This window comes from Hemitrygon akajei, chromosome 11 (assembly GCF_048418815.1).
Source record: "Hemitrygon akajei chromosome 11, sHemAka1.3, whole genome shotgun sequence".
NCBI lineage: Eukaryota > Metazoa > Chordata > Chondrichthyes > Myliobatiformes > Dasyatidae > Hemitrygon > Hemitrygon akajei.
In genome coordinates, this window is record NC_133134.1 from 51,548,032 (window position 1) to 51,569,174 (window position 21,143).

At 40.5% G+C, this 21,143-nt stretch overlaps 1 protein-coding gene across 1 annotated transcript in view; it reads left to right on the forward strand.

Annotated features, from left to right (window-relative positions):
* The window catches only part of myo15aa (myosin XVAa), a 190,413-nt gene that overhangs the window by 40,976 nt on the left and 128,294 nt on the right, over nt 1-21,143 (forward strand). Inside the window, exons 21-23 of the mRNA XM_073060850.1 lie at nt 1,146-1,263; nt 9,280-9,455; nt 18,186-18,270. Coding sequence (XP_072916951.1) covers nt 1,146-1,263; nt 9,280-9,455; nt 18,186-18,270 — 379 coding nt within the window. The remainder of the gene's footprint in view (nt 1-1,145; nt 1,264-9,279; nt 9,456-18,185; nt 18,271-21,143) is intronic.

Consider the following 21,143-nt stretch of genomic DNA (forward strand, 5'->3'; position numbering starts at 1 on the left):
ACTAGAAGGAAACGTGCATTTGGCATTGCCATACAACCGCTGCTCCTGTGCTTCTGGGTGCTGGAAATCACAGTTTGGAAGGTGCTGCTTGTCACCTTAGTGAGTTTCCACGGTATCTTTTGGAGATGGTGGATGACATCTCCCTGTAATAATGCTTCAGGACCACCAGTAAGTTGCATTAATATAAATAAAAACAAAAAATATTGAAAATTCTCAGCACCTTGTGGAAAGAGTTGATGTTTCAGGTAAGAGACCATTTGTCAGAACTCATGACTTTTGTTCAAACTCAGAATAGAAGGGAAAGAATTGGAAGAGAAAGAGAAGTTTGGGATAAACAAAGCAGAAGAAGTAGACAGAAATTGTAGTGGAGAGCTGAGAGCCTCTTCAGAGTTAGTTTTCCTAGAAGAGAAAGATCTCTGATAGGAAAAATTAGCTTGATTTCTCTTTTGACAGACAGTCTATGTGTTTCCAGCATTTTCTGTTTTCATCTCAGATTTTTCAGCATCTGCAAGTTAAATTCATGAATTGATTTCTGAAACAAAATAATGTACAGGAAAGCAAAGAACTTTTCTTAGCTGTGTCACTCCTCACAGACAGACAAAGTCTAGTCCATTCAATCATAACAATGCAACGTATACATAGTCCATAGTTAATTACATGCTACAAATACAAACCTTACATATATTAATAAACTATATATTTTATAATGCTGGTGAATTTTGGTGGTTGGGCTCTGTTTCATTGGGCACTTCTTGGCACAAATATTATACAAACGCCTGTATGAGCGATGCTTCCTTTTGCTGTGTTCAATATGAGTTCACTTCATTATTTGAGAGGTTGTGAACAGAACTGAATGTTGCCCAATCATTAAATACCCTCAGTTCTGATCTTAGTATGGAAGAGAGGTCATCTCTAAAGCAGCACAAGATTGTTACTTAAAGCCAAGTCTTTCTTTCCAAATAAGAACTGGGGATAAAAGGATTGAGAAATCTGTAATGATAGGGAAGAAATTTAAGTGGATACCAAACCAATCAAAGACCAAGTAGCCTGCATTTTGAAGCATCCTCTGTTGAACAGAATGTTAATTTGGCATATAGCCGCTATGAAAAATGAGTATTGTTAATATTGCTATTTTTTTCTTGCAGGTACAAAATCTTATTGGGACTAACAAATCAAATAAAGGCAGATGGTGAAAACTGTGTTACCATTTTGAAACAAATTGTTCCAGTCAGCAGGGGAATGTACAGTATCGGACTTACCAAGGTTGGGTCACAAGTTCACTACTGAGCAAACTTAAGTGCATTGGCATATTATTTTACATTGCCTTTCCTGCAGAAAATCCGTCATTTCATTTTAGTTTTCTTAAAATATTGATTGCTTAGGGATTTCTCTCCATAGACCAAAACCAGTTGAAGCCAGTTTTCCCTCCTAATGAAGCCACTGATTTTCACAGCAGTGTTTCTACAGAATTTCATTGGAGTATAGCATTAAATAATTATTACAATACAGGGGGAAGCTATTGTCCCATCAAGACTGTGCTGGATCCTGGTAAAACAACGTGCATCCTTCTCTGGACTGCAAATTACTTCCCCTTGTGTCTCGCAAGAGATTCTGCAGATGCTGGAATTCTTGAGCAGCACACACAAAGTGCTGGAGGAACTCAGCAGGTCAGGCAGCATCTATGGAGGGTCTCAGCCTGAATTGCCGACTATTGATCTCCTTCCATAGATGCTGCCTGACCTGTTGAGTTCTTCCAGCATTTCTGTGCATATTTTCCTTGTGTCTCTCCACTTTGCTTCTGAGATCCCAGATCTTTGTCTCAATTTTGACCACACATAATGTAGTGACCTCCAAAACATAACCTGCCTTTGATGCAAATAAAATCCAAGAACTCCTTCTGACTTTTGTCCAAAAAATATACAAGGAATATAAGTATAATTCCCAAAAATTAATGTTTCTTACATGGGATATAGTTCCACAGAGAGATTATCACTGGAATTTAGTTCATGGATACGGATGTATAAAAATCCTAAAACAGTAGAAAAGATTATGGTAGTATGTAATTTTTGTATTATGCAACTACTTCCATTCCAATAGGGTTAGGCATTGGCTGCCTTACAGACTGCTAGAAATGTACCACTGTTCTCTGCGTCTCCAAACCCATGCCTCTATTTGATTACAAACGTCTGATGGTAGCTGTCTGCAGCTGACTAGCACCAAGATACAAGTGTACTTAGCTTCCACTGGGACATACATAGATTTTGGACAGGCTTCATTTGTGCTTCCATGGAGGTTAAAACCTGCTGTAGACTTCCGGTAAGATGGCGATTGCTTAGCTGCTCCGAACTTTTGTTCCGTTACTGTCGCTATCTTTGCACTAAATGTCTCCATTTTTTAAACCTTAGTTAGGAACTTTTTTGGTTTCTTTTACTTGCCTGTGAACACATCTACCTTACAATGTCTAGCAAGAGTTCTAAATCCGGGAGAAAGGAAGCTCTGGCTCTCTCGGCTGAGACTCTCGCTGTGCTCGAACAGCTCCGAGTCGAAATTTTAAAGGAATTTAGAACTGTTTTCAAACAGCTGGAAGCCAAACTGGATTGGATCAACGATAGAGTGGATGAACATGCTGAACACTTATCTCGCATCGATTCGACTTCTGAAGATTTAGAAAGTCGCGTTCGATACTTGGTCTGTCCCAGCCTAGAGGAAAAATCTAACAAACTCCTTTCCAAAATGGTGGATCTCGAAAATCGCAGCAGACGCTGTAACCTCCGAATTCTTGGGTTGCCAGAGGCCACCGAACAGGGATCAACCGTGAAGTTTTTCGCCGAGTTTCTCTGTGAGATATTCGGGAAAGACTTGCTTCCGAACCCACCTGAGCTTGAAAGGGCACACAGGGTTTACGTTCCCCCCGGAATACTGGGCTCCCGCCCGCGACCGGTAATTTTGTGCTTTCATCAATACCAGGTAAAACACCGTCTGATTATGGAGGCACGTCGCAGAGGTACTTTTACTTTCCAAAATACAATCATTCGCTTTGTGGAAAATTTTGCACCCCAGACCTTAAAGATGCGCGCTGAGTTTAAAGGCGTAATGAAAGTGCTTTATGATCGTAGTTTTAAACCCTCTCTTTGCAATCCTGCCGATTACGAATCAAGCTTAATACTGGAAAATGTAAGTGGCTTAAGTCAGTGAAGGAGGCTGAGGCATTTGTTGCAAGTCTTCCAGCTATCCAGTCATCTTTGGAACCCGATCGGACCTCCTAAAATGGTGGATAAGTACTTCTCGTAGTAAAATTACTTTTTCTGGACTCAGACTTTACTTGAATCACTCAGACATTATTCATTGAAACTCTAAGGGCTGTTGACAATCTCTCCCTGGATTTGGTGTGTCTTTTTTAAATAGACATTCTGTGCTTAATGTTTCCCTATGGACGTTTAACTAGTACTTGTGTAATCTATTTTATTCTTGTATAACTTTATCTATAGAGTTCTACAACTGACTCTAACTTGTTTTGGAGGTTTGAAGTCTTTATTGAAGGCTTCCCTGTTTGTTGGTTCACAGTTTAATTGCTGATTTATTTTTTCTTTTTTTGAATTTATAATTTTCCCCTTCCTCCCTTTTTTTCCCCCTTTCTCTTACTTTATTCTTCCATAATTTTTCACGGGTAGGTTAGTTTTGGTTTTTTTCCAATTTTCTCTGTATTAAGTTTTATATTTCTGCAGAAGATGTTCCATTTTGTAGTTATGTTTTCTAGTGCATAAACTAGTTACTATTTGCTATAGTATTTATATGGAACTGTTGTTAATGACACAGATCTGGAAGTTATATTTGGGTTAATTTTTTTGGTAGAGCTAGCTGCTTTTTTTGGTAGCCATCTAGTTTTGGGTTGTGTGGGTGGGGTGGATTTTCCAGTTCCAACATCACTCACTGTATTTATTGTTTTTCTTTATTGCTCAGGACATGTTTATGTTTTGATTTTACGAATCTATGTTTACATTTCTGCTCCCAGACTGCTACTGTATAGCTTGACTTTTTATATGCCTGCTGTCTTTTATGCATTAGTAATTGATAATGGCTAGTGCACTTAAATTCGTGAGCTGGAATGTAAAGGGATTGAATCACCCTGTTAAAAGGAGGAAGGTATTCTCACATATTAAACAACTCAAAGCTGACATTGCTTTCCTTCAAGAAACTCATATTCGTTGTTTTGATAACTCCCGGCTTCTGTCAAAGTGGGCGGGTCAGCATTTTCACTCATCCTTTGCCGCTAAAGCTAGGGGAGTCTCCATTCTTATTAACTCAAATATTCCTTTTGAACTCCATAATAAAATATCTGATACAAATGGCCATTTTATTATTGTTTCTGGTAAACTATATAACACTAAAGTTGCACTAGCAAACCTGTATGCCCCCAACTTTGATGATGTTAACTTTTTTGAACGTTTTTTTTCCTCACTACCAGACTTAAACTCATACTCTCTTATACTGGGTGGTGACTTCAACTGTTGGTTAGATTCTAATCTGGATCGATCGTCCTCTGTTACCAGATCACCTACTAAATCTGCCTTAGCTATTCAATCGTTTCTCTCTAATTTTGGTATCTCTGATATATGGCGTTTCCTTCATCCTACTGAGAGGGATTATTCTTTTTTTTCACATGTTCACCATACCTTCACTAGAATTGACTATTTCTTACTCGACAACCAACTTATTCCATTTGCCTACTCTTGTGACTATCAGAGTAAACTGATTTCTGACCATGCCCCAATTACTCTCTCTCTGAACTTTCCTGGTCTCCCTCAGAGGAATAAACACTGGCGGTTTGATTCAACTTTATTATCGGATGATGATTTTCTAAAATTTCTTAAGGATCAGATAACCTTTTATTTTAACACTAATACATCACCTGAAATGTCATCCCAGATAGTCTGGGATGCCATGAAAGCATATCTGAGGGGTCAAATAATCTCTTACACAGCAAATCTCAACAGAAGATCCTGTGCAGATCGATTAGACCTCATTAACCAGATTAAAGAATTGGATCAACTATATGCTCAAACTAAGAACCCTGAACTATACAAGAAGCGTGTTGAACTCCAAACTAAATTTAATCTTCTGTCTACTCAACCTGTCAAACGCCAACTTCTCGAAAGCAAGAGTTGCTTTTACATTCATGGGGATAAGTCTGGTAAATTTCTAACCAATCAGCTGAGGCGTTCCAAAGCCAAACAACATATTACAAAGATCCGGAAGGAGAACGGAGACTTTACATCGGATCATTTAGAAATTAATGACGCATTAAAAAATTTTTATTCTCGGCTTTATTCCTCTGAATCTTTGAATGACAATATCTCTGTTGATCAATTCTTAAAGAATCTGAATATTCCCTCACTTTCATCTGATTTTAAAGCCAAACTTAATGCGCCTATATCATCAGAAGAAATATCTTTTGCAATTTCTGCACTGTCCTCAGGGAAATCTCCTGGACCTGATGGGTTCCCTGTAGAATTTTATAAATCATTCTCTTCACTTCTCTCTCCTCAGTTACTTTCAGTATTATCTGACTCGTTTAATTACGGCAAATTGCCACCCTCTTTCAATGAGGCATCTATTATTCTTCTATTAAAAAAGGGCAAAGACCCAACAGAGTGTTCCTCGTATAGGCCGATTTCTTTGCTCAATGTTGATGTAAAGATCTTAGCTAAAGTTTTGGCTCATAGATTAGAAACCGTCATTCCCTCCATTATCTCTGATGACCAATCAGGTTTTATCAAAAACCATCTCCCTTTTTTTAACATTTGGCGTTTATTTAATATCTTATACTCACCTCCAACTGGGATTCCTGAATGTGTTATTTCCCTCGATGTGGAGAAAGCATTTGATTGTATAGAGTGGAACTACCTTTTTGCAGTCTTAGAAAAATTTGACCTCGGTCAAAGTTTCATCTCTTGGATCAAACCTGTGTCCTACTGCTTCTGTTTTAACTAATTTTCAGAAATCCCAGGTATTTAATCTCAAACGTGGCACCCGTCAGGGATACCCCTTAAGTCCCTTTCTCTTTGATTTGGCTATAGAACCTTTGGCGATAGCATTTCGAAATTGTCCTGAATTGACCGGGATTTGGAGAGGGGGTGTTGAGCATAAAGGTTCTCTTTATGCTGATGACTTATTACTCTTTCTCTCAAATCCGTCTACATCCTTACCTCTAATGTTTTCACTTCTTGACCAGTTTAGCCAGATCTCTGGCTATAAACTTAATTTACATAAGAGTGAACTTTTCCCAATTAATAAAGAAGCACAAGAACTAACATTTCATGATCTCCCTTTTAAAGTAGTCCATAATCAATTTACTTATCTTGGAATTACAGTCACAAGGAAGTTTAAAGATCTCTTTCATGAAAACTTTGCCAATCTTTCATATACTATAAAACAGAGTCTGGTACAATGGTCACCTCTATCTATGTCTTTGGTAGGTCGTATTAATGTTGTTAAAATGTATGTTCTCCCCAAATTTTTATACTTATTTCAATCTATCCCAATTTTTATTCCTAAATCTTTTTTTGATTCCTTAGACTCTATTATTTTGTCATATCTGTGGAAGAATAAGCGCTCTAGAATTAATAAAATCCATCTCCAAAAATCTAAAAAAGAGGGTGGCATGGCTTTACCTAACTTTCGTTTATATTATTGGGCAGCTAACATACGTTGTGCTACCTTTTGGTCTTTCTTCCACGGCCAACCGGAGTGCCCTAATTGGGTGGCAATGGAGTTGAGCTCCACTAAGAATTATCTATCTCTGCACTTCTTGGCTCTGCACTCCCTAGTAGTCTGTCCAGATTAATAGCTAATCCTCTTGTTAGACACACTTTGAGTATATGGGCTCAGTTTAGGAAATGCTATGGTTTCCATGGTTTTTCCGTTTCCAGCCCTGTCGTACATAATCACCTTTTCTTACCTACTACGTACGATTCAGCATTCCATGTTTGGTATAGGAAGGGCATTAGACATTTTGAAGATCTTTTCATTGATAATCGCTTCGCTTCCTTTCAGCAGCTCTCTGTAAAGTTCAATCTGCCCAATGCTCATTTTTTTAGATATCTCCAAATTAGACACTTTATTGCTCCTTTAATTCCTAACTTTCCTGAAATGCCTGCGAAAAATGCTATGGACTTATTTCTTTCCATTAATCCACTAGGTAAAGGTTTAATATCAATTATTTGAGATAAATTAGCAGCCTTACGACGGGCCCTGTGGATAAAATTAAAATGGCCTGGGAGCAGGATTTAAATACCTCCTTATCTGATGAGAGCTGGGACTCGATTCTCAAATCGGTTAACTCAACCTCTCTTTGTGCGCGCCATTGCCTTTTACAGTTTAAGATTGTTCATAGAGCCCATATGTCTAAATCTAAACTATCTCGATTCTACCCTAACATTAGTCCACTCTGTGATAAATGCAAGAGGGGCGTGGCCTCTCTCATTCATATGTACTGGTTCTGTCCTAGCTTGGAGAAATTTTGGAAAGATGTCTTCACTACATTATCGTATATTCTGAATCAGCACCTAGAACCAAACCCCTTAATTGCTTTGTTCGGTTTCTGGGGCGAGACAGATTTATGTCTGAGTCCGACCAAATGCCGAATATTATCCTTTGCCTCTCTCCTGGCTAGACTCTTGATCCTCCTTAGATGGAGAGATGTTGCCCCACCCACCCATGCTCAATGGCTTAACGACATTATGGCCTGCTTGGACCTCGAAAAAATTCATTATTCAGTTCTTAATTCGGATCTAAAGTTCCATAAGGTGTGAGGACCTTTTATCGAGTACTTTCATAACCTTCCTCTTGACTAGGGTTTTTTTTTCTTTTCGGTCCCTTGCTTTCAGCTCCCTTTTTTTCTGGTAGTAGGCATTATTATCCTCTGTTGCTAAGTGTATTCACAGTCTGGGAGTTTGATTGTCCTGATTTATATTCTCTAAATCGTGTTGTGGTTGGTCTGGAGTTTTTTTTTGTTTTGTGGGGCTTGGGGAGGATACTAAGTTTACTTGTCTTTAATTTAGGTGCTTTTTTGTTAAATTCTCTTCCTTTGTAGCATATTGTCATTGTATGCTTAATTTTGCACTGTATCAATGTTCCTTACTGTGATTTGGGGTTTTTTAATTTGTAAAATGTATAGAAAAAACTAATAAAAAAAACCTGCTGTAACAACTACTACATCGGAGAAATTCACCCCCGTGCCAAAGATGGGCTCTTGGCTCCATTAGTGGTTTTGCGGAAGGTTGGAGAAGTACAATGGTAGTGTGTTCCCTACCAATTCCCAGTCTTTCTGGCCTTCCAGACATGATAAATGTGTCAACGTGTACCCAGAACGTCGACTGTTTACTCTTTTCCATAGATGCTGCCTGGCCTGCTGAGTTCCTCCAGCGTTTTGTGTGTGTGTGTGCGGTTTTGCACTTCCAGCATCTACAGACTTCCTCGTGTTTGCAAACACGTACCTGTGTTGTCCTTTCCGTGGAGGCTGCCTTTTGTGTTTCTCCTCCAAATAACTGTCAGCAAAACCAATGGATGGTCCGTGATGAGAGTATCCATCTAACTGGAGACTCACTGAACATGGCGGACCGCAGCATTCCATAACATCCGACACCTTACTGGTCAGTCGCCGGAGGTAGAGTCTTCCCATTAATGAGCATGTGATCATTCCACAGGCGCATGGTGCTGCCCTACTGACAATTGTTTGTCCTGCAGCCAAAGGGGAGGAGAACGTGCGCTTCTCAATCATGATTGTAAACTGGGCTATACTGGTGGATAAATGGGTGTGGTTGCCAATACCACTCCAATGTGGTGCATTTATTTAAATGCACTGCATAGGCATATGAAACACACATTTTTCAGTGGAGTTTAGTTCCATATATAGAGTCTCATTCACATGTAGTTCCAGAGGCCAAAACAAGGTACAAATTCAGTAAACAAGGTGTGTGGTCAAAACAAGATACAAATTCAGTAAACATTTTGATGCTGTTGTGATGACGTCAGTGGGAATAAGAACATAAATTCTCACCTAACTGAGGGACCGTTCTTCTTTTGTGATCCTGAAGATCAAGGAAATAATAATTTTGATCTAATCCAAAAGTTGGTAAGCATTTACGTTTTTGTAAATACTGCCATTGAAAACTTAAGTTAGCATTTAAACAGGAAAGGGTGGCGAGGTAAAATAAAATGTTATAAAGCCATACATCTATCAATACAAGAGTGACAAACTGCCATCTGGATTTGTTTCAGATATTTATCAAGGAGAACTTGTACCACACTCTAGACAGTAAACGGGATGGCCTCATGCTTATTGCCTCTCTAACTCTGCAACGCTATGCCCGTGGTTTCTTTGCCAGGAAACGTTATACAGAACTCCGGAGAACAATCATACTGCTGCAGGCTTCAGCCAGAGGCTACATTACCAGGTACGAGAGAAATCCTGTATCCAAACTGGAGAGATTAATCTGTGTTAGAACAGAGCTTCATAAACAAGTTGAAAGAAAAAAAATGAATGGAGTGTTTTGTAATTCCAAAACTAATTGAAAGAAGAACACGGGAGCCAGGAGATGCGTGTGTACTTAGTTTTACTATATTGAGTGCATGCATATGACATGGAGACATAATGACGTATGCCATTCACGTACTTTTACATATAACCCATAATGAATTATGTAAATACACTAAGAACAATTAATCAAACAATATATTTCTAATATTACTTAACTATTAAATACACAACACTCCTCCCTGCATACCTATAAACTCCAACTCAATATAGAATGCATCTCAACTCAAATATGTAATGTATTGCTCTCTAGTCATCTTATATGTATACCTTTGTATACTTCTCAACTGATTGACATGTCATCACCAGATTACATCAGACGCAATCTCCGTGGTGTAAGAGAGTGGTCCAGTTCTGTCCCTAATCTCCCCAAGTGCCCACTTTTGATCACCTCTGTAGTGAAACATTGAACCTCCTTGTTTGAGGAGTTCTCAGTTTGACTCAGCTGTTTGTCCAGCATACTCCTTCTGAGATTGGGTTTGAGGAGAGCCAAGTGTGAGTGCAAGGGATGAGCCAGGAACAGCATGGTTGGTGAGTTGGTGGTTGTGAAATATGCTGCATTGTAATATGCAAGAAGGAAATTAGTGAGCTTCTGATTCAGTGTCAGTGTGGTGTGTTCTGCTGACATTGCTCACAGTGAGTTCTTTGGGCTCTGGACAAACCTTTCCACCAAGCCATTTGTGAGTGATACGGTCCAGATGTGGTGTGTCTTATTCCATTAATGTTCAGGAATGACTGAAACTGTTCCACCACAAACTGTGGTCCATGGTCACTGGCTAAGTGTTCAGGAACTCCAGTCCTTGCAAAGAGGCATTTCAACACATCAACTGTGTGTGAGGCTGTAGTGGAGGCTATACTTCGGGCCAATTTGTAGCTGCATCCACGACTACCAAGAAATTTGTGCCATTGAATGATCTGGAAAACTCTATATGAATTCTCTACCAGGGCAATGCAGGGCATTCCCAGGGATGGAGAGGTGCTGCTCTTGGCATCTTCTGGATGTGTTGGCAGCCCAACGGTGCATGGCAAGCTGGTAAAAATGGGGGAACTGATATTTCTGCTGCATATTCCACCCATTTTGGGTTACCATGTAGACCTGAGATAGTGGGGGCTCTTTTCTGGTTTCTCTTTGGATCACGCCTGCCATAATGAGGCTTTCAATTTGCATTAGGGAGAATACATCAAGAGGAATGTCCTCTTTTGTCAACTTTTCAGGTATTTTCTTTTCCAAGGATAAACAGGACAATCCAACAGCATTTCCATGATTAGCTGTCCTCTTGAATTTGATATTTTAGCTGTGTCCTCCAAGAAGCAGAGCCCATGGAACACTAATGGAACGTTATTCTGTGGCTTGAATAAGAACTCCAGTGGTTGACAATCAGTAATGAGGGTAAACTCCTCTCCCATACAAATACTGATTGAGACGTTTTACACCCCAGACCAGACTCAAGGCCTCTCTGTCAATCTGTGTGTAATTTTCCTCTGCAGTAGTAAGGGAACGAGATGTAAAGGGTATCAGATGTTCACTTCCATCACTCATTACATGTGACATGACTGTCCATAAGGACTATACCATAAGGTGAGGTGTCACAGGCAAACTCACAAGATATTGTGGATCATAATCTGTGAGTACAGTGTCTAACATCACCATTTCCTTGGTGCTTGATGTGAGGAAAGCTACCTCACACTGCTTTGTCCATTGCAATTTCTTTATGCTCAATAGTAATAAATTCAAGGGGTGGAGCACAGTGGCCAGGATTAGCAGGAACCTGTTATAGTAATTGACAAATTCTAAAAAGGACAGCAACTGTGACACATCCTCTGGTCTTAGGGCATCTACCACTGCTTGAATTTTCTCAGCACACTTGCATAATCCTTGTGTATCAATAGTGTGACCATAGTAAGTGATGCTTTGTTTAAAGAATTCACACTTGTCAAATTGTGTTCTGAGCCGATAATCTTCAAATGTTTTTAACACTGCCTTGATAATTTGGAGACATTCCATGTCATCATCACTGGTAACAATGATGTCATCCAGGTAACACTGAGTGCCTGGGCAGTGTTGCTGCACCTGGTCCATAGCTTTCTGCCACAGTGCAGGTGTAGATGCTACTCCAAAAATAAGTCTGTTATAGCAATAAAACCCTTCATGAGTGCTTATGATGAGAAACACTTTGGACTCTTCTTCCGTCTCCATCTGCAGTTAGGCCTCAGTTAACTCCACTTTGCTGAAGTTTTTCCCTCCAGAAAGGTTTGCAAAGGTATCCTTTATTCTTCGCAGAGGGTATTGATCTATTTTCAGTACTGGGTTGATGATATAACCATATAACAATTATAGCACAGAAACAGGCCATCTCAGCCCTTCTAGTCTGTGCTGAACGCTTACTCTCACCTAGTCCCACTGACCCACACTCAGCCCATAACCCTCCATTCCTTTCCTGTCCATATACCTATCCAATTTTACTTTAAATGACAATACCAAACCTGCCTCTACCACTTCTACTGGAAGCTCGTTCCACACAGCTACCACTCTCTGAGTAAAGAAATTCCCCCTCGTGCTACCCTTAAACTTTTGCCCCTTAACTCTCAACTCATGTCCTTTTGTTTGAATCTCCCCTACTCTCAATGGAAAAAGCCTATCCACGTCGACTAAAAAGATAGACAATAGACAATAGGTGCAGAAGTAGACCATTCAGCCCTTCGAGCCTGCACCGCCATTCTGAGATCATGGCTGATTATCTACTATCAATACCCTGTTCCTGCCTTGTCCCCATATCCCTTGATTCCCCTATCCATAAGATACCTATCTAGCTCCTTCTTGAAAGCATCCAGAGAACTGGCCTCCACTGCGTTCCAAGGCAGTGCATTCCAGACCCCCACAACTCTCTGGGAGAAGAAGTTTTTCCTTAACTCTGTCCTAAATGACCTACCCCTTATTCTCAAACCATGCCCTCTGGTACTGGACTCTCCCAGCATCTGGAACATATTTCCTGCCTCTATCTTGTCCAATCCCTTAATAATCTTATATGTTGCAATCAGATCCCCTCTCAATCTCCTTAATACCAGCGTGTACAAGCCCAGTCTCTCTAACCTCTCTGCGTAAGACAGTCCGGACATTCCAGGAATTAACCTTGTGAATCTACGCTGCACTTCCTCTACAGCCAGGATGTCCTTCCTTAACCCTGGAGACCAAAACTGTACACAATACTCCAGGTGTGGTCTCACCAGGGCCCTGTACAAATGCAAAAGGATTTCCTTGCTCTTGTACTCAATTCCCTTTGTAATAAAGGCCAACATTCCATTAGCCCTCTTCACTGCCTGCTGCACTTGCTCATTCACCTTCAGTGACTGATGAACAAGGACCCCTAGATCTCTTTGTATTTCTCCTTACCTAACTCTACACCGTTCAGATAATAATCTGCCTTCCTGTTCTTACTCCCAAAGTGGATAACCTCACACTTATTCACATTAAACATCATCTGCCAAGTATCTGCCCACTCATTCAGCCTATCCAAGTCACCCTGAATTCTCCTAACATCCTCATCACATGTCACACTGCCACCCAGCTTAGTATCATCAGCAAACTTGCTGATGTTATTCTCAATGCCTTCATCTAAATCGTTGATGTAAATTGTAAACAGCTGTGGTCCCAATACCGAGCCCTGTGGCACCCCACTAGTCACCACCTGCCATTCCGAGAAACACCCATTCACCATTACCCTTTGCTTTCTATCTGCCAACCAGTTTTCTATCCATGTCAATATCTTCCCCCCAATGCCATGAGCTCTGATTTTACCCACCAATCTCCTATGTGGGACCTTATCAAATGCCTTCTGAAAATCGAGGTACACTACATCCACTGGATCTCCCCCGTCTAACTTCCTGGTTACATCCTCGAAAAACTCCAACAGATTAGTCAAGCATGATTTGCCCTTGGTAAATCCATGCTGGCTCGGCCCAATCCTATCACTGCTATCTAGATATGCCACTATTTCATCTTTAATAATGGATTCTAGCATCTTCCCCACTACTGATGTTAAGTCGACAGGACGATAGTTCTCTGTTTTCTCCCTCCCTCCTTTCTTAAAAAGTGGGATAACATTAGCCATTCTCCAATACTCAGGAACTGATCCTGAATCTAAGGAACATTGGAAAATGATTACCAATGCATCCGCAATTTCCAGGGCCACCTCCTTTAGTACCCTAGGATGCAGACCATCTGGACCTGGGGATTTGTCAGCCTTCAGTCCCATCAGTCTACTCATCACTGTTTCCTTCCTAATGTCAATCTGTTTCATTTCCTCTGTTACCCTATGTCCTTGGCCCATCCATACATCAGGGAGATTGCTTCTGTCTTCCCTAGTGAAGACAGATCTAAAGTACTTATTAAATTCTTCTGCCATTTCTCTGTTTCCCATAACAATTTCACCCAATTCATTCTTCAAGGGCCCAACATTGTTCTTAACTATCTTCTTTCTCTTCACATACCTAAAAAAGTTTTTGCTATCCTCCTTTATATTCCTGGCTAGCTTGCGTTCATACCTCATTTTTTTCTCCCCGTATTGCCTTTTTAGTTAACTTCTGTTGTTCCTTAAAAATTTCCCAATATTCTGTCCTCCCACTCACCTTAGCTCTGTCATACTTCCTTTTTTTTAATGCTATGCAATCTCTGACTTCTTTTGTCAACCACTGTGGCCCCTTTCCCCCCTTTGAATCCTTCCTTCTCCGGGGGATGAACTGATTTTGCACCTTGTGCATTATTCCCAAGAATACCTGCCATTGCAGTTCCACTGTCTTTTCTGCTAGGATATCCATCCAGTTAACTTTGCCCAGCTCCTCCCTCATGGCTCCATAGTCTCCTTTGTTCAACTGTAACACTGACACCTCTGATCTGCCCTTATCCTTCTCAAATTGCAGATAAAAACTTATCATATTATATCACACTACCTCCTAATGGCTCCTTTACTTCAAGTTCGCTTATCAAATCCTGTTCATTACACAACACTAAATCCAGAATAGCCTTGTCCCTGGTCGGCTCTCGTACAAGCTGTTCCAAGAATGCATCCCGTAGGCACTCTACAAACTCCCTATCCTGGGGTCCAGCACCAACCTGATTCTCCCAGTTCACCTGCATGTTGAAATCCCCCATAACTACTGCGACATTACCTTTGCCACATGCCTATGTTAACTCCCTATTCAACTTGCACCCAATATCCATACTACTGTTTGGTGGCCTGTAGACAACACCCATTAGGGTCTTTTTGCCATTACTGTTCCTCAGTTCTATCCACACAGACTCTACTTCTCCTGATCCTATGTCCCCCCTTGCAAAGGACTGAATCTCATTCCTCACCAACAGGGCCACCTCTACCCACATTTCTGTCCCTACGATAGCACGTATACCCTTGTACATTCATTTCCCAGGTCTGATCTCCCTGCAGCCATGTCTCCGTTATCCCAACAACATCATAGTTACCCATTCGCACCTGAGCTTCAAGCTCATCCGCCTTATTTCTGACATTTCGTGCATTCAGATATAGAATTTTTAGCCCATTTCTCCTCTCTCTGTTTAAATCGCTGCCTATTGTGCTTAACCCAGCTCCCCAAACTCCCTTCGGGCTATACGCCCCTTGAATCTTGTTGTCCTTCCTAAATTTACTTATTCTTTCTGCACATTTAACTCCATGTTCCGTCAGACCATCCCTCTGTACATGTGTCCTCCTTATCACTTGTTCCGCCTCACCTTTCTCTACTACACACTTAATATTCCGGAACCGTGTAGTCCCCACCTGTCCTTTATTCTTCATCTCGCTATCCTCTCTCGCATTCTGGATCCCTGCCCCCTGCAAATTTAGTTTAACCCCACCCCCACCCCGAGAAGCACTAGCAAACTTTCCTGCAAGAATGTTATACCTAAATAAATGACCTTAAAATTCCCAGAGATCCTTACAGGCCCATCCTTCTTGGCTACTAGGACCACTGGTATTGCAAATGGGCTCCATTCTACCTTGGAAAGAATTCTTTCAAACTCCATGCGATCTAGCTCACTGGCCACTTTATCGCGGGTGGTATAAGGAACAGGACAGATTTGTAAAACTTGGGCGTGGCATCTTCATTTCACACTATTCTATCCTTGATATGTTTGAGTTTTCCAATGCCATCCTTGAACGCTGCTGTGGCGTCATCTATACCTTTCTTAATTCACTTTCAACTAACTCTGTTGCAGGGGTTGTGGCATGAAAATCGTGGATGGCTCTCCAATCACGTTATAGTTGTCTCAGCCAATCACGATGCCACAATGATGCCCTCCTGTTTTTACCACATACAAGCCCAATGTAGCTTGTTGTTTGTTGTATTTCACTGTTAAGAATTTCATTCACACGAGTTATCTTTTCTCCAGTATAAGTCCTTAGTTGGATATCTGCTGGCTTCATTTCAGTATCTTTGAAATGCCATTCAAACTCATTTCGTGGAATGACTGAAACAGCTGAGCCACTGTCCAATTCCTTTTTAATTAATTTGCCGTTTACTTCTGGTATAAACCATATTGCTTGTCTCTTGTTAGTTTTCATATCGTAAATCTCAAGGCTACGCAGTCCCTACATGACTCTATCATAATCAGATTTTTCATCAACAATATGCAGATTACTGCTCCTTTTGAAACTGCAGTGACTGTTTTTTTTATCTTTTTCTCTTCCCTGTGCAGTCTGTTTATTTTTGTTTGCCCGGTATGCTCTTTTTATGTGTCCTACTTTGTTGCATTTTCTGCAAGTTTGCCTTTAAATCTGCATTGGTCTGGAGTATGTGAGCCCCTGCCACAATGGTAACACAACTTGTTTGGCCAGGCTGATTTCTGTTTAGACATTGCAAATTTGTTCACGCTCACTTTCATTCCTGACTGCAACTCAATTGCGTCTCGGGCTGCTGTTTCCATTAATATAGTGATTTCAACTGCTCTTTAAAATGTGAGTTGTGCTTCAGTTAAGAGCCATTTTTGAATGCTTTCTTGTAAAATTCCACAAAATAAACGATCTCACAGTGCATCTTTAAGCCCATCTCTGAACTAAGAATGCTCAGACAATCTCTTCAATTCAGCCACGCAAGCTGAACTGGACTCCCCTTTCTTTTGATTCCATTTATGAAACCTAAAGCATTTTTCAATCAATAATGATTTCAGTACTAAATGCTCCTGTGTTACATTCATGGTATTAGCAAAGCTGATTTCGGTTGGTTTGGTTGGAACAGTCAAACTTCCAATCAAACTGTGTATTTTTCCACCAATTATACTCAGCAAAACTGGCTCTCGCTTTTCATTGTTTATTTCAATTGCTTCAAAATACCGCTCAATTCATTCAGTATACATCACTCAGTTACCTGTTGTGCAATTGAACGTGTCTATCATTCCAATGCAACCAGCTATTTCTGCTTTTTTCCCGATTTATTATCATTATCACTCAGTACACACTGTTAATGAACCTGCAATTTTGTGTTTTCTGCTTTCTTTAACTTGACTGTCTCTTCCCCTTGCTGAAGAAACACCTGCTGTGCTTTTTTTTCAACTCAAGTGTGTGTCTCTCTCCCCTTGTGAAGAAAAAAAATCATGCTGCACTTCAATAGGTAGGTAGTCATCTCGGCTTTGCTTTAAAACTACCTCTTCACCATTGTTATGTTTTGCAACTCCAAAACTAAATAAAAGACAAACACGGGAGCCCGGAGATGTGTGCGTACTTAGTTTTACTTTACTAAAGCACATACATATGACATGGAGACATAATGACGTATGCCTTTCACGTACTTCTACATATAACCCATAATGAATTATATAAATAAACAAAGAATGCTTGATCAAACAACATATTTACAATATTACTCAAATATAACTGAAATATTAAATACACGTCACAATTAGATCAGCCAGGTTCTTATTAAATGGTACAGCATCAATAAAGAACAATGGCTGCTTCTGAACCCTATTTTGTATGGTCTTATATTTGTGTAATGGCCTTATGGTACAATTCAGTGAATGTGTAATGACCATTGACACCTTCAAGTTTGATGATCAAAGCTGAATAGTTTGCAAGAGGATGACCAGTGGCAGTACAAAATGGACTCGTGTCAGCACACCAATCCTTGGAAATTTACATACCTAAGCCTTCCCAAGAACACTTCTTGTTCCAATATTTCAGTAAGGGAGACTGCAACATTGCAAAGTCTAATATCAAGGGAATGGACTTGTTCCTTAAGACAACAATATTTTCAAGGATGAAGAATATACAATGGTATTATATGTTTTTTAAAAATGGTATCCTTGGTCTTTTGGGCCAGGAGTATTTAACGCTCAATGGCAGCCCCTGTATTTAGCCAATTTAAACATCCTGCCCAAGGCATAGTTACGCTATAAAGAGGAGAACATGGGAAGTCATCTGCATAGATGTCAGTTAGGTTTTGTGAATATTAAGTACAATTTCCCAAAGACTATAGGACTTCCTAAACAGTGCGTTATGTTTTGAAGTTATGTCCAAACCCATTGTGAGACCAAAAGGAGAAAATCATCTTTCATATATTTTTTTTCTCTTTGTTTATCTTTAAGGAAAAAATTCCAGAAGTTAAAGGAGAACTTCATCAGAGTCCGATCCATTGTTTTCATGTTTACAAATCGCAGGAGATACCTCAGGGTGAGTTTGAACACCAAGTAGTCATTTCACCTTTCAGTATCATAGATGCTGTGTCCAAACCCACATTGTCTACCATCTGTTGTCCACCCAGTTCTGTATACATAGTCCATTTTGTCTGTGTCAGTCTAATTTACTTATTTGAAATCTATCTGATTTATGTGTATCTGGCTCAACTGGTTTGATTCCCCGAGCCAATCTTATCCATTTTCACTTTGTTTGCTGAACAAAGATCACCTGATCTACTTCATTGCATTCATTTACTTTCTTTCTAATCTGCCATTGAATGTTTTATCTACTAGGCCAAAGTATACCCAATATATTTAGTCCATACACTTGATCTCTGTCCACTTGGCATGCATCTGCTTGGTTTACTTGGCCTCCATCCACCAGGTTGATCTACTCCACGTTCACTGGGGTTGATATTTGTCCACTTACGGTTCAGGTGGATATGGACAATTACAAGCCACTATCTGATAGAGCCTGGCCAACTTAGTCAGGACAAGCCACACATTCATTTTATTCTTGGTTCAATTTGTTGTGTACAAGGTTGCCAATGTAGCGTTAATGTGACTCGGACACCCCAGTATTAAACACACACGTTTATTCACCAGGCTTCCATTTTACAAAAACCCTGCGTTCTGACATCATACAGACTCTGACCTACAAATACTCACATAATACATTACATCCCCCTTCTCAAGTTTTTTTTTACAATACTGTGAATTACCAAAACAATGCCTCTAGGTATGACTTTCTAACATTACAATAGCCATGACATAAACTAATAAAAATCTTAACTTCTTATACTGTATTCTACATTGTATCTTACAATACTAATAGCAGTATATTTTCTTTTACTAACATAGACTAATAAACCTTTTATTTCACACCTTGGAACTTATAACATGTGTGATTTTGTCTCAAACTGTGCGAGACTGTAGGTAGATCTAGTTTCTGTATCTAGCTGGAAGTTTGACTTGTCTCCCAGACCTTGTGCGATAGAACTGTGACTGTGCTTGTCCTTCAGAGTCAGTCTCTCGAGTAACCTCTGTGTCCGCATTTCCACCTCAGTCTGTCTGCGCCAAACTTTCACCTTCATTGTGTCGTGGGGTTTCGTCATGCCCCTCACTCTTGGTGTCGTTTGTTTCCATGTCTGTATCCGTGGAAATGTCCTGTGTATCTGTACGTGGAAACACCCTCTCACCTGTCTTCAGCAGATGCTTCCTGTTCCTCCTGTAGACTCTTCCATCCGGTGCGCGAACTATGAAGGATCTTGGTTGCTGATGCCTGTTCACAACCACAGCTGGCTGCCAAGTGTCTCCTCTCTGTATTCTGACATTTTCACCTATATGCAGATCTGGTAACTGTCTTGTATGTCTGTCATAGTAGCTCTTTTGCTTTATTTGCTTGTCATGTACTTGAGCATTACTTTCAGGAGTCAGTAGAGTTGTGGATGTTGGCGGTTTTGACTTCGGACAACGTCCCATCAACAGCTGTGCAGGAGAGAACCCCACACCCTCAATCGGTGTGTTGTGGTATTCAAGCAGAGCAATGTACGGGTCACCGTTGCTGCTTTGTGTCTTCTTGAGCATGTTCTTCACAGTTTGTACAGTTCTCTCTGCTTGTCCATTAGACTGAGCGTGCCCAGGACTGGAAGTAACATGTTGAAATTCCCAGCTTTCTGAAAACTCTCTAAACTCACCACTGGCATATTGTGGACCATTGTCACTGACGACAATATCTGGAATACCATGTCTTGCAAATGTCGACTTCATTGCGGTAATGACACCTTGACTGGACGTGTCACTTAACTTGGTGATTTCCGGATATTTTGAATAGTAGTCCACACAAAGCAGATATTCTGCACCATTGTAGTGAGAGATCTGTGCCAAGCTTCTCCCATGGTCTTCCTGGTAGTGGATGGGGAAGCAAAGGCTCTCTTGGATTGCTGTTTTTATTTTCATTACAGACAGCACACTGAGACACAATGACCTCTATCTGAGTTGATATACCTGGCCAATAGAGAATGTCCCTTGCTCTTTCTTTACATTTCACTATCCCCAGGTGTGACTCATGAATTCTGTTGAGCACTTCCTGTCTCATTTGATTTGGTACTATGAGTTTTGCCGCTTTGAACATTAGTCCTGATGCATAGCTAATTTCCTCTTTAAATGTCCAGTACTTCTGTATTTCTTTTGGAACATCTTTCTGTTGGCCATCCATTCATTGTAATGTCTCTTAGCATTTGCATTTCAGGATCTTTCAGTCACTTTCCTGAACATGTTCAACTTCTCCTCAGAGATGGGTAGCTGAGGTGTAACCCAGCTGACCTCCAGCTCTTTTCCTAGCAACTCTTCCTTTTGCTCTTTGAGGTAAGCATGGCTCAAAGCATCAGCGATGTGCAGTTCTTTTCCTGGCTTATAGGTGACTGTGAGAGTGTACCTCTGTAGCCTGAGAAGCATCCTTTGCAGCCTCATAGGAGCTTGGTGAAGTGGCTTTTTGAAGATGTTCTCAAGTGGTTTGTGATCACTCTCAACCTGGATTTCTTTGCCATATACATACTGGTGGAACTTCTCACACCCATAAACTATGGCAAGTAATTCCTTCTCGATTTGAGCATATCGACGTTGACAGTCTGTAAGTGCTCGTGATCCATATGCCACAGGCCTCCCATCCTGCAGTATAACAGCTCCTATTCCTTCCGAACTGGCATCCACAGACATTGTCGCCGGTTTATTGACATCATAGAACTTGAGTGCTGGTGCATTGGTAACCAACTGCTTCAATGTGTCAAAACTTTTCTTTTGTTCATCTTCCAAATGCCATTCAGTGTTGCTCTCCAGTAGCTTTCGAAGTGGAGCACTGACCTCCGA